We start from the raw sequence: 18179 nt of genomic DNA on the forward strand, positions 1-18179 counted from the left end.
AGTTTACAGCATAGATGCTCAATTATTGCACTTCCTCTGACCCTTTCGACATGTTGCAGACTCATAATATTGGTTCCTCAACTGTCAACTTTGAAGGGGGTGAAATCAGGGCAGAATTTCTGCCAACCTTAGAAACAATTCGGGCTAAACACGGCACCCTATTTGGAGTAGATTCTGTCATTACTAAGGAAATGCGAGGTTACGTCTTAGAGTTATTGGCAAAGGTCATGATCATTCAACAAAATGTTAAGGCAAGGGACTTTACTGATGCCGAAGTTGATGGGCTACCATCGAAAGTATCTGACCTCCAACGGGTAGGCTTAAAAGTAGACTGGTTAGCTCCAATGGTTGAGAAGGCGAGGATAATCCATAATGAAAAGAAGCTGAAAATGGAGAGGTTAGAGAAGCTGAAGAAGATCGAGAAAAGCTGAAATCGACATGGAGGAAAAGGAGTTCATTGAAAGAAGCGCGAAGAAAAAGAGAGAAATTGAGATGGAAATAGCTGTTTTGTCTCCTGGTATTCCATCTCCTTAGCTCAACCATTGTGTGGTTGTTTTTGTTAATAGGTGAATGGCCTTATTAAGATGTTCGGGATGAGTTCAGATTTTGTAAGTGTGACTAATGAAACAAACTATTCGACCGGTCTCTTTTATTTTATCAGTGGCTTAAATATGTATGAAAACATATGAATGTTTAATTTGTTATTTTAATTTGTGAAACTACGAGTACTACGAGGGGATGAGTATGAGTTTTTCGAGTCTTTTTTTTAAGGTATGAATGAGGCACAAGGACAAACGGAGGCGAGAGGATTCGAACATGAGATCTATTATACACAGGCTTTCGGTCTTAATTATTAGGTCAAGACCTTAACGGTATGAGTTTTCCGAATTCCGAGTCTTGGATATGGGACTATGCAAATTTCAGCCTTCGAAGCTGAGAGAGGTAGTAATACTTTTGTAGGGAACTAGAGATGGGCTTTATGGAAGTTAGCACCCGGTTCACCTTTAGGGCTAATCCGGATTAGGGGCGGGTTCTAGGTGGTTAGGTTCCAGTCCCCTCCCAATTGTTTTTTGCGGAGATAGAACTGGGTTCTCCCTACCAAGTTCAACCCCAATCACTACTGAACCAACAAGCAATTAGTAGAGATATGCTTTATATATGGGTGTGTGCCTTAAACTTCAGAGTTCAGACTATCATAGTTTGGGCTTTTGAGCAGTACAAAACAGGTTAAATGAGTAATTGGACCGGACACATCTATACCTAGTATTTAAAAAAGAAAACCACAATTTATTAGATGACATGTGTCAACGTATTTGATTAGATGACACGTGTCATCCATTCTTTCCTCTATCAATTTGGTTTTATTTTATATTTTCTTTGTTGTTTGATATATTATACAACTCCAATCGATTCTTTCACTTCATCTTCCTCATACAACATCAATTTCACCAGTCTATTCATTCAACATTTTCCACTCCATCTTTCCGATTAACACTCAATACTAATACACTATTTAATTTATATATTAATTCAACTTTTAAAATTTACCTCTATTAATCATATATTCTATCTAAAATCACAAGCTCAAAAAAATTTGAACTTAAAAGGATAAACTAAATACAGAGTATCATAGTAACCACTACACAATCGCCTGTTCTTTGAACGGGCTCAAAGGCTAGTTCTTGTAACTTAGCATACCATAGTTTACTAATCATACTTGTGAAATTTTGTTTAGGTCATTACTGAAACTAACCATAGGTTTTATATTAATCCACTTCCTAAACTTCATTATGCTTCTGCATTATGAATTAGTCCTTCAACGGAAGCCTACTACATCCCAACATTCATATAAGTGTTGATCAAAGAAATCGAGTTCATAGTTCACAAGTTGCATTTTTTGTAGAACAGCAACACCAAAATAGATAGCTAGCCTACTAGCACATTCTATCACCAAAAAAAAAAAACCATGAAACATTCAACATTGAAACCAAAAGAACAAGTCAAATCATTTGCTTATCATCTAACAAACAGGCTGCTATGTACCAATTTCTATCCAAAAGATGCACCAAGAAATGCTTAAAACTGCAATCCCATCACAAAAGACCGACTCCCAAGCAATGATCAAGATCTATAATCTCCGTGGAAGAAATCCCAGCCGACAAACTAGCCATGTCCTCTTCAATTTCTTTCTTAACCTTAGCACTACGGGCTAGGAACTCTTTCTCCTCTTGTTCAATTCTAGCTCTTTTCTTGTCTAGAGCCGTTATTGATTCAACCACTGGCTTAATTTTAGGGAGTTTCAATGCTTTTTCTACAGTTGGAGCTAACCAGTCCACTTTCAACCCTACACGTTCAAGGTCTGACAACATCAATCGCATGTCATTAGCCTGAGATTCAGTTAAGCTCCTTCCTGTAGTATTTTGAAGAGTTATCACGAGCTTTGCTAGTAACTCCAAGGCACAAGCTCGTAAATCCTTGCTATGCACAGTTTTATCACAAAACAGGCTACCATGTTTGGCCCAAATGGTGTTTAAAGTTGGTAAAAGCTCGGACTTTACATTAACCCCTTGAAATTTGACAGTTGAAGAGCATCTTTCACAAGCCTGCAAACATTTGTGTAGAAGAAGAAATGCAATAAAACATGCTGCAATGGTAATTAAAATGTACTGAAAGTAATTAACAAGCATACTTACCAATGGAGGCAGTACTGTTGAAGGAGTATAATGAGTGGGATTTGCATTGAAATTTTGTTCCTCTGAGAAATCTTGTCCTGCATATTAACATAATCAAGTCTGAGTGTGTTACTCGAGTGTTGATCAAATTATAAAGGTCCTTCAATGATTATGAGTTTTAATTTTGAATTTAACAACGGTCATGCCCGAGGAGTAGACCTGATTATCATGAGCCCGGCCCAAAAAATACTGGGTATTGGGCAGAATTGTCAGGCACGAATTTTGGGCCCGACCCGAATTTTTTTATTTTTTGGGTGGGTCAAAACTGCAATTTTAGTTATAAATTTAACCGAACCGAAAATATCCGAAAAGCCTGCTATTTTGGCTCTGACCCCGACCCGAACCCGGCAGAATATGATCAGGTCTACCAAGGAGTAGGGAAGTGAGTTACCTAATCCTTCTCCTTTCTTCTTATTGTTCATCTTGGGAGTGACTATGTTGTGTTCTTCATACTCAACGGTTAATGGAGGGGCAAAATATACATCATTTTTTACTGATGGTTGCAGATTGCAGTTATCTGGAGAAGCAGACCTTACTTTGTCAGCAGAGAAATTTGATTCAGTAGCTTGTGGTTGTTCATTGGAGAAACTTGTATCTGTATTCTCTTCTTCGCCTTCCCCAGAATCAATCGATCCATTGCTTTCATGTGCTTTGGACGACTTTTGAGTAGATGAATCTAGAAACATCTCTTCATCTTTGTCCTTATCTGAGGAGCTTTCACCTGATGAATCTGTGAGCATCCCTTCAGCGTGATTGTCAGAAAGAGATTTCATACTGTTGGAGTTCTCTTCATCTGAAGCTTCTTGGGTTGAAGAATCTGATTTTGTTTCCTCTTCATTGCTGCATTCACTTCATAAACAAACAAACAATCAACCAGTTTAAGAAATCTTGACATTCATTCCCTCCCAAATTTGATCTGATCAAAGATGATAACTAGGTCTCTTCTTTCTGTTATTTGTTTAGCAAGAGGTTGTCGTTTGTTTTGGATGGAACATTGATTAGAGATATAGAGATGTATTCCTTCTAACACAATGTTAACTCATTTTTAAGTTGTGAGAAACAAATTTTGATTAGAATTAGCAAAATACAATGAAGATTGAGTACGAATATAGAGTGATAATGACAAAAGATCGAGTACTAAATCATGAAATGTTAACTGTCCTGCAGATTGTTATTGTTGTCCTATATTGATGCTAAAATACTCAAACAGATTCTATGGAAGCTGAACTCCATGGAAAACAATGGCATAAGTAAATTCTGTCAACAGATTGTAAGATGCCTCTTTTAAAACAAGGCTTAGATCTGTTATATGATAGCTTAGCTAAGTGTTTGTACTAAGTTCCTTTTGCAGGAAAAACTTCAAACTAGTTCTAACAAGTAACAATATTTCTGCTGTAAAGCTAATTTGAAACAAATTGCAGGACATTCAGGAGCAACTAATTAAGGGCTTGCCACTCTTTACGGCACCTCAATTTTTATCATAACAATTAATTCATTATGTTTAGCTGTTTTGTTTCTTTTATTAGTTTCCTTTATTAGTACCCCACACACATTAAACAAGTAATGTAACAATTTTTTATCAACAAGTGATGCAGGAACGAACCCAAATACTACGCAGAAAATACTTGTGTAGGAAGTATATTTCTGCTGCAGCTAATCAATCTGCTCCAAACTGATCAGGAGCAACTTATGGGTCTGCCACCCTTTATCAGATAACATGATTGCTGTTCTTTACCTTTCATTTTTCTGATTTTCTGATCACTTCTATGTAAATGTATAATTTAATTAGTGTAAACTGACAGCAAACAACAGTTAACCAATAATTTTGTCATGGGTTCAATCAGATAGTTGGCTTGTCAGTTCAGAATCCAAACACATAAAATAGAGCACACAAACTTTCATTAGATTTCTACTAATCTATTTACTACGGAGGACCAGACATATGTTACATAAGTAAAACTGCTCTTTCGAGTAAAGTTGTTACTTGATTTACTAACAATAAGCCTTAAACTTACTCGAATGCAAACGGTGACAAACATTTTAAAGCCAAGATCATGCTAAAACAATAATCAAAACAACCAGTTAATTACCACTTACCAGGCCTATGAAACCAGAGTTGATTACTGCAAAATTCAGTCACTCCAACCAAAATTACCCTAATACATGATCAGATGATTACCCTTCCAATTTGATGTATTATTCTGGTCACTCGGTTGCATATGTAAACATCATTTAAACTCCTATTTCAAGTAAAGTCTTTACTTGATCGAATGCCAACAGTGACAAACTTTTACAGTAACAAGTACAACCAGTTACCACAGTTCAATCAATTCTACATAAAACCCCAACACACATAACACAACACACACATATAATTTATTAAATCAACAAACAAATACTTCTCTTATCTATCAACCGATTTATAATCTTATATGATTTGAAAGAATTGATACCTTTTGCAGGAAAACCATGTCGGAGGTGGCCATATCAACTTAGAGAAATCAGGATAGGCAGAAGATAATAACCTAAAGTTATCCCCTTTCCCTAATCGATACACTCCAACTTCAACATCCTCATCACTAAACAACCTTCCATCAGGGGCATTACGACCACTATACTGAGTGAAACAGTTAGCAGGAAACACAATGCAATTTCCCTTACATTTAGGAAAATCATTAACTTTCCCAAAGAAAGTGTGATCAACACCTACGAACAACACTGTTTCTTTTCCCAAATCCTCTAAAACATCCCATTGTTTGTGTTTGTTGTTGAACTTATAAACCATAAACCTCGCTTTGGCCGTCGTGTTCTCCCGTACCACCAAGTGTAGCTTCCCTGATGTGGGGTCCACCACCAGCCGTTTCCGCCTCTTGCATTGCACTTCCCCTTTTACAACCGGTTCAGACACCAACACTTTCGCAACCCTCATTGCTTCAGTGTCCAAGATATAGAGTTTCCCTCTCCTGTCTATTCCACAATACATTCCTTTAAACTCTATGATATCATCCAAGTAGCGGAACCAGTATTGACGATTTTCCCGCACTTTTAAATTCTTCCAACAATACCTTGTCGTCTCCACGTCTTCGCTGTCACTCTCATCATGAGCTTGATTTAGATCTCTCACAGTGAGTTTCCCTAAAATACCCTCCCGGTACAACACAAGAACATCAATAGAAGAAGAAGGCGAAGTTGATGAACAGAGGAGAACTTTGTGAACACAATCAGAATACTTGAAGTTCCACCCTTGAGCAACTTCAGTGACTCGGAACCGAGTCAAGTCGAGAGTAGATGGGAATTTCTTGCATCTTTTTGCAGTTAAGGGATGTCGGAGTTTGAGTTTTCCCGAGTTCGATTCCTGAACCATGACCATCCACGGCTTCAAAGAACCAGTGAAAGGGGTGATCACATAAATGGAGCTCACTTGGAGAACTAAAGGACGAGCATGATCGTGAAAAGGAGGAGTTTCAGAGGTTGTGGAAATGGGTATGTTGAGAGGGAGAGTAAGTGATAGAGTGTTTACAGGGGTAGGAACAGAACGCATCCTCCATTTCTTACAAACACGCTTAAATCGAAGGATTTGGTCTCGAGTTTTGAGTTTTTTCGAGATTTTGTGAATGATTGATCTAGGAAGATTGGACCAGGAAGTATGATGCTGCCGGGAACTCACCATTTTTTCTGTTCTGTGTTTCAAAATTTTGTTGGAGGTTTTTAGTTTTTGTAGAGGTGAGAGGTTTTGAGTTGATGATTTAGGTGAAATGGAGTAAGTGGGCAGTAATAATAGTTCTGGGAAGATGAGAAGGTTTTCGACAATGTTTAAGTTGCATTGAATAAGGTGTATGGTAGTGGATAAATTAAACACTTTTCTCTATCAAATTATGCATCTTAAGGTTTTGTTTGGTAATTATTATTTGCTGGGATAATTAAAGATGGTCGTGGACCGTGCTGGTCTGTGATTCGTGTATCTTGGGCTAAAATGAGTCCTTGGCCTACACCAAGTTCACTAGCTTGTTTTATGTCGGACGTATTAGATCGAAAATTTTAAAAGACGGTCCAGACTCTAGGTAAGACCCAAGCCCACATGCCTTTGTATTATCTTTTGTATCCAAGTTAATTTCATTTAATTTCACGTGTTTACCTCAAGGGAATGACTCGTAGTTTTTTTCTTTTTTGAGCTCAAGGAATGACTCATAGCTTGAGCCATACATAAGAAATAAACAATAATAAAAAAAATAAAAAAAAAAGTACGAGTTGTGATATTCTTACAAGTTGTCAATATTACAATCGACTATTGTTAAACCTGTCTGCCCAATACGTAGTAAACTTGAGAGTAAAATAATGCACATATGATCACTTTTAATATAAGGCAATCACAAAACAAACGACCTAAAATAAAAATTCGGGCAAACTTAAAATAACGAAAGGAGTTGTTTGAAAAAAAAAACCATTTTACAATATTAAGTTGTTTAGCCTTGTTCATGGAGTTAAAAAAATTAAGGAGAAAAAACTAGACAAAAGTCATTGGTCGATCAAGAAAAACCTACATCAAGTTAGGTAATTAATACACATTATCTAAACACAATTAAATATCCTATTTAAAGATACTACAACTATCACAAGCAAGCATTAATTGAGGCCATAGTAACAAACAAAATATATTCAACTTCTTATAATCAAGGGGTAAATGAATTAATGATGCTCCCACTGCCCAAATACACACTTGCAGTTGGGTATACATATACTCCGTACTCATTACAAAGAATTTAAGAGCATGTGATAACGTATCCGTGTATAAACGAAATAATACTCCCTCAGCTTCTTTTCTGTTTTTCCTACTTTGACTTTTATGTCACAAAAAGAATAGCAAGTATAAAAGAGACCGGACTCACGAGAGAAGAGTATTACGTAAGAATGTAAGATGCTAAAGCTAGCAAAAAAAAATATGATAACGTTCATATATTTTTGTGACAAATAGATAAGATAAAGAAAAAATTGATAAAGGCCAATCTAAAATATCCCAAATAGTAATATGGCTTACAAGTAGATATGTTAAAAATCCACCCGACCCGAAAATATTGGATCTTGAACAAGATTTTATGACCTGTAAATCGATTTTATCCGAAAAGTAATGGATTAAAATCCAATTGAACTTGGCCATCTTTGAACCGGCTGATTGAAAATCTTTGTATTTATAGTAATAAAATAAGAATATGAGGAGAATTTGTATAGGATTGACTAAATATAAACTTGTATAGGAGAATTTGTTAATTTTTACCCATATTTTGTGAATTTATACCTAAAATAATGAAAATATAATACGCATTTTAAAGTATCTCAACCCGTTGGATCGACTCGAACCCGAAAGGTCTGAACCATGAACAAGCATTTGTAAGCCCGACCCTAACTAACTCGAACCCGAAAATAATTTATTTACAACCGACGGACCCATTTGAAATGTCTACTTAAAATCTATTGAAAATCATCCGAGTTATGTCAATCCATTTCCTAAAGGAGGTTTGGTGTGTGTTTTGCGGCCTGTTCATCTACTTGGCTGAGTCTGTTGAACGAACACTATGTTACTTTTATATCATGCTCATATATTACATGGTTATGTAATCATGTTTGATCATCACACATGTCCATGATGTAATTTTGTGCTCGCCCACAAGGATGCTTATGCTTGGACCAAACAGATTACAAAATTGGCAGTAGATTGGGCCTAAAATCCACACTGTACGTGGAACTTGGACTTATCCATAGCTTGCATTTTAATCAAAAGGTCTTGCGCGCACAAGGTGTACAATAAATTTATTGTACACCAAGATAACTTTAACCTTTTTCTTTGTAACTTTAACCTAGTTTTGATTAACTTTTATATTAGTAAAAAAAAATTGATAGATAAATATTTTAAATGGTTAAATGATTAATTTTATACATTATTAGTGATTTTGAAGAAATAAGTTTTACTAAAATGAAAAAATTTATCACTTAAAAATAGATAACTTTTACATATATAAGCTTAACTTTTAAGCATTTTGGGTTAACTTTTACTTTGGTGTACAATATTTATCGTACACCCATTGTAAATAAGAATTTGTGCATTTTAATTATATTGGTCTGTTTATTCTCCTTGCATTAAAATTGCATATGTAACTATGTAAGTATCAGTTAGCAACTCTTTCAAGTAAATTAATTTCTTCCTTGAATTACTCACAATAAGCCAACAATGGCAATCTTAATACTAAAAACAAGCTAAAACAATTCGTTTGATCAGTTGCCAAAGTTGAATCGACTCTAGAAAATCCAAGCACATATAACAAATTAAATACACAAACAACTGAACAATTATACTTACATCAAGTAAGAAATATTATCTATCAGCCAATTAATCATAATAATCTAAAAAGGAACAAAACGTACAGTTATAAATTTCATGAGCATAAACGAATACCTTCAGTACGAAATCAGCACAGTCCTTCACCAAGGCATTTTTCAGGATCAAATGTCGGTGGTATTTTGTCAGAAACAAGTGTTATATCCCTATCCAAACCTTGCTTCATTTCAGCCATCATTGAAAGGAACTTCTTTTCCATCTCTTCTACCTTAGCCTTGGACTTCTCAAGTTCCACCAAAGAGGCTTCCAATTGCTTGGTTTTTTGGATCGACATGGCTTTCTCAACGGAAGGGGCTAACCAATCCAGTTTCAGGTGCATATATCGTAGATCAGTTAAAGTCAAATCCAGATAACGAGCTTGGTCATCAGTCAAGGTATTTCCAGAATAAGTACCATCTTTGCTAGAGAAGACAACGCCATGGCCCGGGAAACGACACCAAAAAAGCACGGCACTTCATGCAAACATTGTGTTTTAAAATAATAGAATAGATAAGTCAATAACATATCAAATTGATAGTTCATTTTTACTAACACACTGTTTTCTCTTTCTTTATCCCCTTTTTTGACCCTATAGAAGATGATATTTAGAACATGTATAGATGTACAAACCTAAGATTATGACATGTGATAAACTAATGTCTAATGACATGTGATAATAAAATATCCCAAAATATCCCAAATAATTATGTGACTTGCAGTTGATAAAAGCCAACTGATACAGCACAAGGATTCTCAAAACATAAGATACACATGAGAATTCAGTTAATATTCACCTCTATCATTTACTTTTACTAGCCAAAACAACTACACAAACAGTGTCATAAACTCATATACCTAGCCTTAATAATAATATAAACACGCTTTCGGTTTATGATAGTCCCCCTTTGTAAAGAAATAATCTAAGATAGATTTGCCCCGTTTTCTTTCGTTCTTTCAGCATTTCATCAAGTTTAGCTAATTTCTCAAGGAGGTTTGATCTGCATTCCATGGCTTGGTGATCTTTAGCAATGTTGGGACTAGACTAGGCTTTATGTCAAGTCCTTCGAATTTGGTTGTTGACCTATCACTTTTGTTGCTTTGCCGATGATCTCATCCTGTTTGGGGAAGCGAATGAGAAAACCTTGAAAGCCATGATTGATACTCTTGATCTATTTGGTAATGTTTCGGGCCAAACAATCAATTTCGAAAAGAGCAAACTAATCTTCTCCCCCAATACCACATCCACCATGATTGAGCTCTTCCAAGACCACTTGAACTGTCAAAAGTCGGAGGATCTTGGTACATATCTGGGCTTTCCTTTGGTCCATAAAAGACCCACCAAGAACCAAGTTGAGTATATTGTTGAAAAAGTGAGAAATAAGTTGTGTACTTGGAAAACTTCCTACCTTTCTAGGGCGGGTAAAGTATGTCTTATAAAAGCCTCAATCGCAGCTATTCCCTCTTATTATATGTCATGCTTGCCTATACACAAAACTATCATAGGTAAAATTAACTCCATAGCTGCAAATTTCTTGTGGGATGCGTCTTCCAATTCAAAGAGGGTGCATCTTGTCTCCTGGGATTCTCTATGTTGCCCTACTTGGGCAGGGGGAGTGGGTTTCCGTAATCTAGAGGTTTTGAACAGGGCCCTCTTTCTGAAATTGTGTTGGAAGCTTGTGTCAAATTCGGATAACTTAGCCTCTCAAATCATGAGAGCTAAGTATATCCAAAGAAGAGCTATCCCAAACAGCTTCAATAAAGGGTCTTATATTTGGAAAAGTTTGGGAGGAGTCTGGGACCACTTTAAAAATTCCACTAAATGGGTAATTGGGGATGGGGCTAATATCTCCTTCTGGTTTGATAAGTGGGTGGGAGAGTGCACTTTGCGATCCATTGTCCATGGGCCTATTGGGCCGAATGAAGAGGGCCTCACCTTAAATCAATGCATTTTAGACTCTGACTGGTCACTCCCCCAAATCAGTTTTAACCTCCCTCCTCTCATCAAAAAACAAATAGCAGCTACTCATATCCCCCTCTTCCCAGTCAATGATACTACGGTATCCAAATACGTCCACAATAACAAGTTTAGCCTCAAAAAAGCCTACCTTGACCTACACCAAAACCAATTTGTTTATGAAAAAGATCTATCCCTCATATGGAAAGCCCAAACCTTGCCTAAGATCAGATTCTTTATGTGGTTAGTTTGGAAGGAGAGACTACCCTCCAACCATACTTTAGCAAACAGGGGGATCATACACTCGCCCAACTGCCCCTTCTGCCCATCTCAAAACGAAACTCCTTTCCACATCCTTTTCCATTGTATTCGTGCAAAAGAAGTATGGGGGAAAATCCCAAGTGCCCCTTTGTGTGCAAATGATACCGTTGAACATTGGCTTCTGGGAAATATGAAAAGTGATGTGACACATGAGGGGCTAGGGTGGAATATTTTCTTCCCCTTTGTTATATGGCAGGTCTGGAAACGAAGGAATGCATGGGTCTTTAATATAGAGAACACATCTGTGGTCAGTTGTTTAAAAATGGCAAATTTTGGTGCATGGGAGTGGCTGTCAAACCAGCCGCCTAAACCTCCTACCTCTATCGCCCAGACCCATGAACAAGGCCCAAGGTGGACCCCTCCAAATCCTGGTCTGATTAAAGTCAATGTTGACGCCTCGTGGGATAAGTCATCTTGGGTCGGGGGCATAGCCGTGGTAGCCAGAAACTATAGAGGTAGATGGATGCTAGGGGGTTACCAGAAAAATGTAGTGAATAACCCTCTTGCAGCAGAAGTTTATGCAATCCGAATGGCTCTCCAAATGGCAAAAGGCAGGGGATGGGGTAAAATATGTATTACTTCGGATTGTAAAGTGGCTGTAGAACTTCTGGAAAAGGACACAAGACATGAACATGAACTCGCTAATATTATTAGTGATTGCAGGGTACTGAAGGCACACTTTTCAGAGATGCACCTTCGGTTCGAGGGTAGAAGATCCAACCGGGTGGCCGACTTACTGGCAAGAAGTGCAAAGGAGGAGCTGATGGATTTTAACAAGGCTATTTGGTTTCAACAACCCCACTACTGTTGTAATCAGATTTATGAGGAAGAACTTCTTAGTTGTGTAACTGCAAATGAGTCTGTAACTTAAATGAGCACTAAAACTCTAACCACTACTAGGAAACTTTTGTATGATTTCGTTATTTTAATCTAATTTCCTGCCCTCTTTTACCAAAAAAAAAAAAAAAAAAAAAAAAAAAGAATGCAAGGGGAACATCATACTAGGTCCTAGAACTCGGATGATTGAAAATGATAGGATAAGCGCGATTTTATTATTACCTTATTTATACAGGTTATATAATCCCTAGATACAGTGCATGATATCCTCCCTCAAAATCTCTGGATAGACTGATAGAGCCCTAATCAACAAGAACACTGTTTAGCCAAAAATATTTACATAGATTTCAGACATCTTTATATAGGTTGATCAAAAACATATATAGAGAGAGATGGAATATTACCTTTGTACCAGCTAAATGATTTAGAGCACTCATGGTAGGAGTTCTGATACTGTTCTTTGCATCTGCAAAAACAGCAGGAATCTTAGAGGTTTGTGTCTCATGTTCAGGCTCAAATGGGGGTGCAAACTCATGCTGTGTACGCTCTAGCAGAGATGCACCGTGTTGACAGCTTTGGACAAGTTGCTTCCTTTCATTCTTTTCCTTGATGGACCTCCACTTTTTAACGGGCAACTCTGGACCGTTAAAAACAAACAAAACATGTGTTAAGCATTACTATTTCGGATTCACTTCACATAACTAATGTGATTGTGTCAACTCATACCAAAGTATTCTTGTTTCCAAAGAAGCACTACTAATTATTCATAAACATCTTCTCTCCAGATAATAAAGTGCTTATTGTGCTAGCTGATTTTAGCAACATAGTAAATTAGATGGGCAATGATGCATCATTATTGCCAATTTGCCATCTTAGGAGACAACTACCATCTTAGAAAAGAAATCAATAGCAAAAACAAGAATCCAACATTATTGCAATCTTATAGAAGAAGTTAACCACAACAATAAGGTGTATGTCAGCTGGAGTATATGAAACAGCTGACACTTCCACATCGGCTCAAGAGTTGCAGCCAACTCAAGGTCAACAATCAGTCCAAGCAATGCGGACTTGCAAACTTCTCAAGTCTGCTGCAATAATATCTTAACCAAAGTGTAAGGCCCAAACAACCTGTTTGGAATTGAATATGGTTTGTTTTAGTGCTTTCACCCTACTAAATATCCGCATTGAACTCTAAAAAAAGCCACTTCTCATTCATTATTTGAATACCCATAATAATCATCAACCAAATTTTGATTTATATTTACACACAAATTTATGTAACTGACAGCTCCTTTTTAATGTATGGTGCACAACAAAACAAAGAATATCCGTAACGTTTATTTTGTGAATAGTAGAAAATGGAGTATTCTGTCTAAAATATCCCAAATAATAACACAACTTATTATCTACGGAGTATTGCAGTTGATAAGAGCCAACAACTAATATGGCATTCTCCACCAGAAAACTCCAAACATCCATTATTGTTTGTTACAATGTGACAGCAATTCTTTCCTTCAAACAAATATCACAAGAATCCTCGAAACACCAGATACTCACACTGGTACACACATATAGGTAAGCACTATGCTACGAGTAGCCGATATAACCGATACAAGTAAATACCCTAAACAAATCATGAGAATTCACGATTAACATTGAACACTATCATTGTCTAGCCAAAAGAAACAACACAAACAGGGTCATACATTCATATCCCTAGCCTTAAAAACACACTTAGGTGATTTAGAACCCACAATCATTCAATTTATGACAATCCCCCTCCTAAAGGTATGTCCAAGTCCAAATCCACTTCTCCAGAAAAAGAAATCATCTTAGTCAGATTTGCCTGGTCTTCTTTCAGTTCTTTTCGCATCTCATCAAGTTTAGCTAATTCCTCAAGCAGACGTGCTCTGCGTTCAATGGCTTGGTCGTCTAATTGGCTGAGTTTGTTCAAAGATTCAATCAAGGGCTTGTTTTTGTATAGTCCTACAGCCTTCTTAACAAAAGGGACTAGCCAGTCTACCTCAAAGCGAATACATTTCAAGTCAGACAATGCAGAGCTCAAATAATCAACTTGGCAATCACTCAGGGACCTGACTGAGTTACCCTCAAGAATGAGTACCACTGTAGCAAGTGACTCTAGCGCCCTAGCTTTCATATCACCATTAGACATGAGGCTATTCTCTATGATGTTCCCATGCTTTGACCAAATCTTTTGTAATGTTGGGACTAGACTAGGCTTTATATCAAGTCCTTCAAATTTGATTGTTGAACTATCACTTCTGTTGCTCTGCCAAAACGAATGAAAAGAGGAATATCGTACTAGGTCCTACAAGTGGCATGAACTGAAATTCTGAAAATGATAGGATAAGGGAGATTTAATTATTACCTGGTTCACAGAGGTTATAGAAGCCCTGGATACAGAGTGTATGATATCCTCCCTCAAAATCACCGGACCTAATGAACAAGAACAGTGTAACAGTGTTTATCCCAAATTCTAAGAAGGGGGAAATGTCTGATTTCAGACATATTTAGGTAGATTGATGCAACCCCTCAAAAAATTTATAGATTGATGCAATATTACCTTCGTCAGCTAAATGATTTAGAGCATTCACGGTAGGAGTTCCTGTAGTGTTATTTTCATCTACAAAAACAGAAGGAATATCAGAGGTCTGTGCCTCAGGTTCAGGTTCAGGTTCAACTGGGGGCGCAAACTCATGCTGTGCACGATCTAGCAAAGATACACCATCTTGACAGCTTTGAAAAGGTTGCTTCTTTTCCTTCTTTCCCTTGTCAGCCACCCTTCACAAACACACATCAAACTTCAAATTTGAGAAATCTTCTTCACATGACAAAAACATGTGGTTAAACAATAGAATTATCATTCCGGCCTCACTTCACATAGCTAATATGATTATGTCATACCAAAGTATTCTTGTTTCCAAAGAAGCATCCATTTCTTTTTATAGCACTACTAGTTATTCACAAACATCTTATCTCCAAATAATAAAGTGCTTGTTGTGCAAGCCGATTTTAGCAACATACAAGATGGTTGATAACAAAACAGCAGCACATAATAAATTACATGGGAAAGGAAATGCATAGCAAATCTTTTTTTTTTTGGGGTGAAAAGAGAGCCACACAGGACAAGCCGATAAATGGTGTAGACGAGATTCGATCCGGGTACCACCCCTCAAGACTTTACTATCTAAGCTAGTGGACATCCAAAACAAATCTTTCAATATAGTCCTAAACAGATCCCACATTATTGCCATCTTATGAGACAACTACACCCTACATTATTACCATCTTTGAACAGAAACCAATAGCAACAAACAATAAGGTGTATATCAGTTGGAGTGAATGAAGCAGGTGACACTGCCATATCAGGTCAAAAGTTGGTGCAGCCAACTCAAGCTCAACAATCAGCTCAAGCAACAGCTTGTGCAGACTTGCAAATTTCTTGAGTCGGCTGCAATCAAGTCCAGAAGGTTCCAGATTAATCCAGCCAAGTCAAAGGTAGTTAACAAGCTTGTCAATCAAGCTCCTGGAATTCCAAATTCAGTTAGAAGGTTAAATAGAGAAGACTAGCTCAGAGATTCTATTACAACAAACTACATTAGCTATGTTGCAGTTCTGTTCTCCTGCTAGTCAGAGTCCGATCTGCTGTGTTTCTATGGGTTAGGATAATAGATATTGACATATTATCATCTTGAATATACATAAGCAAAATATCCCTCCAAGCTGAAACTACAAGATATGGATGATTAGAGAAAATTCTCTGTTTCTTCAGTTTTAGTATGGAGAGATATTTTAGTTAAACATTTTATGAACTGAAGGTCTTAAACAATAAACAAGCTATGTTACCAAAAAAAGGTTCCAAATGAGGGGAAACAGGAAAGGCAGTGTCTCTAATTCAAACCAACAAGGCCAATATCCTTGAAAAATACTACAGCATATGTAACATATCTCTAACAAACTAACAAGCACAAGTGCACAACCCTCGGGACAAAAGATGCTTATTGACAAGCTTTGATGCACAGAAACTCTCATATAGATCAAGTTTCCTGTTTGATAAAACTCGAAAACCCAGAAGAAGCCCCTTTAATATGACTAGCAAATTCTTACCCCTAAATAACTTTCATGCCTTGAAAACCAACCTAGCAACTCTTCATCTATACATTATTGTTAAAACCATTTAGAACTTTATTTCTAAACAAAATAATTGATTGTAAATTCAATTTGTAGGTTTCCAACTTTCCTAAAACCTAAAATAGAATTTCTGTTAACTTGTTTCCCATTTCTAAGTTCCATTTCCGTGCAACATAGGACACATTTCTCAAGTGCTACTCCAAACAAAAAATATAACTCCATAAAGCTTTCAAGTGTGGAAACAATCTCAAAATTTGAAGGACAGTACATGTTAAAACAACAGGAACAGAAGATCCTTGATGGTTAATCACTACCATAAATTACTTGCCTAAGGGATTTTGAGTGGGGGGCCTGAAAAACCCAAGACGGAGGTGAGCAAAGATGAAGAGGGAAACCCGGGTAAGACGAAATGGGCATGAAAACATGAGAACTTCCTCCAAGCTGGTATATGTAAATCATACCCTTATCTTGTATCTCCAAATCAACACCGGAATAAGGAGGGAAAGAATCATAGGTGAAAACAATGCAATTCCTTAATTGGCAACCAAGGAATTCTTTAGCAGAAGCAAAGAAAATGTACTCTCTAGTGACAAACAGCACCAGACCACCATCTTCATCCCCAAAGCTCTGAACCTCAACACAATTCCATGACTGTGATGACCAACATTCCACAGATAACTCGTAAACCTTGAACATTTCCTTCTTCCTAACCACCAAATACAAATTCTTACAAGATGGGGAGCTTGTGACAAGCCGTTTTCGATATCTCATTTCATGTAATTCCATCTCATAACAAGCAGTATTACAACACAGTGTTTTAGAAACTGAAAATTTCTTACTTAAGAAAAATGAATAAATGTTTCCCTTGCGGTCGATTGAACAAATCCTCCACAAATAATTAACAATATCATCAGTTTGTTCATCCCAAACTTGACCTTTTCTAATAGATAAACATTTAACCCCTCTGGAATCGAAATCGGGCATTCTTTGTAACAACATTAACTTCTCAGGGCTGAAAAATGGCAACAGGCTATCAATCTCGCCGATATCAGGCTTATGGTAGGCTATGTCCAACTCGGAAGTGTGGAATTGGGATAAATCGAGGTTTTGGGGGATATTAATGAGAGGAGTACCAAAGAAAGGGTGGAAAAAGAGATTAGTACCTTCGGAGATCTTGACAGAAAACACCATCCACGGCGTACATCTAGTGCCAGAGACACCGCGGGGGCGGAGGAGAATGATTGAAGAGCATAAGCAGGTGTTATTGATGGAAGCGGGAACTGAAAAAGCGGTTGATTTGCGCCATTTTTTGCAGACTGATCGGAAACGGCGCAAGTTGTCAACATCATTTCCCAGGAATTTGATGATCAATTGAAGCAATGGTTGACGGAGATCTGACCAGTTCACCTTCTGGCGAGTACACCTCGGCGACTTTCCGACCATAATGACTGGAAATTTTGTTCGAATTTGGAGATTTGTGGTAATTCAATCAGACAAACTAATGACATTGGGGTTTAGCGGGGATTTTAATAAATTGTTCTTCTAACAGGGGTAAGTAAAGATGGTTGGCGGCTTGCCGGGCTTCGGGCTAAGCCCACGGGTCGTGGGCCTAAACTGACCTGGCCTACGCTAACTCCGCATGTAACGGACTGGGCAATGCCGGGCCAATTTTAAAAGTGGCTCATGCCCATGTGCCCTTGCCTCGGTTGGGTCGGGCCGTCGTGTTAAGCCTATCGCCGTGCTTTCTCCAAAAACATGGGCACAAGTCGGCCTACGACTTATGTCTGTGTCACATCGTGTTTTTTTGTGTGTG

General features: G+C 37.4%; 1 protein-coding gene across 2 annotated transcripts; it reads right to left on the bottom strand.

The window, feature by feature from the left end:
* Window positions 1-8984: 8984 nt before the first annotated feature.
* LOC130461937 (uncharacterized) lies at window positions 8985-17873 on the bottom strand. 2 transcript variants are annotated; one of them, XR_008921991.1, is made up of 6 exons: window positions 16695-17873; window positions 14799-15016; window positions 14604-14671; window positions 12619-12851; window positions 12437-12516; window positions 8985-9575 (listed from the first exon to the last, which is right to left on the bottom strand). XR_008921991.1 is itself a non-coding variant. In XM_056830249.1 (4 exons), exons 1-4 carry the CDS (start codon window positions 17807-17809, stop codon window positions 13980-13982), a joined length of 1926 nt encoding a protein of 641 aa, XP_056686227.1. In that variant the 5' UTR covers window positions 17810-17873; the 3' UTR covers window positions 13508-13979. The 2 variants fall into 2 exon arrangements, 1 of the variants encoding a protein (XP_056686227.1); XM_056830249.1 differs by lacking the exons at window positions 8985-9575; window positions 12437-12516; window positions 12619-12851 and adding an exon at window positions 13508-14504.
* Between the last annotated feature and the right edge of the window lie 306 nt (window positions 17874-18179).

The sequence above is a fragment of the Spinacia oleracea genome, chromosome 5 (genome assembly GCF_020520425.1).
Source record: "Spinacia oleracea cultivar Varoflay chromosome 5, BTI_SOV_V1, whole genome shotgun sequence".
Taxonomy (NCBI): domain Eukaryota; kingdom Viridiplantae; phylum Streptophyta; class Magnoliopsida; order Caryophyllales; family Amaranthaceae; genus Spinacia; species Spinacia oleracea.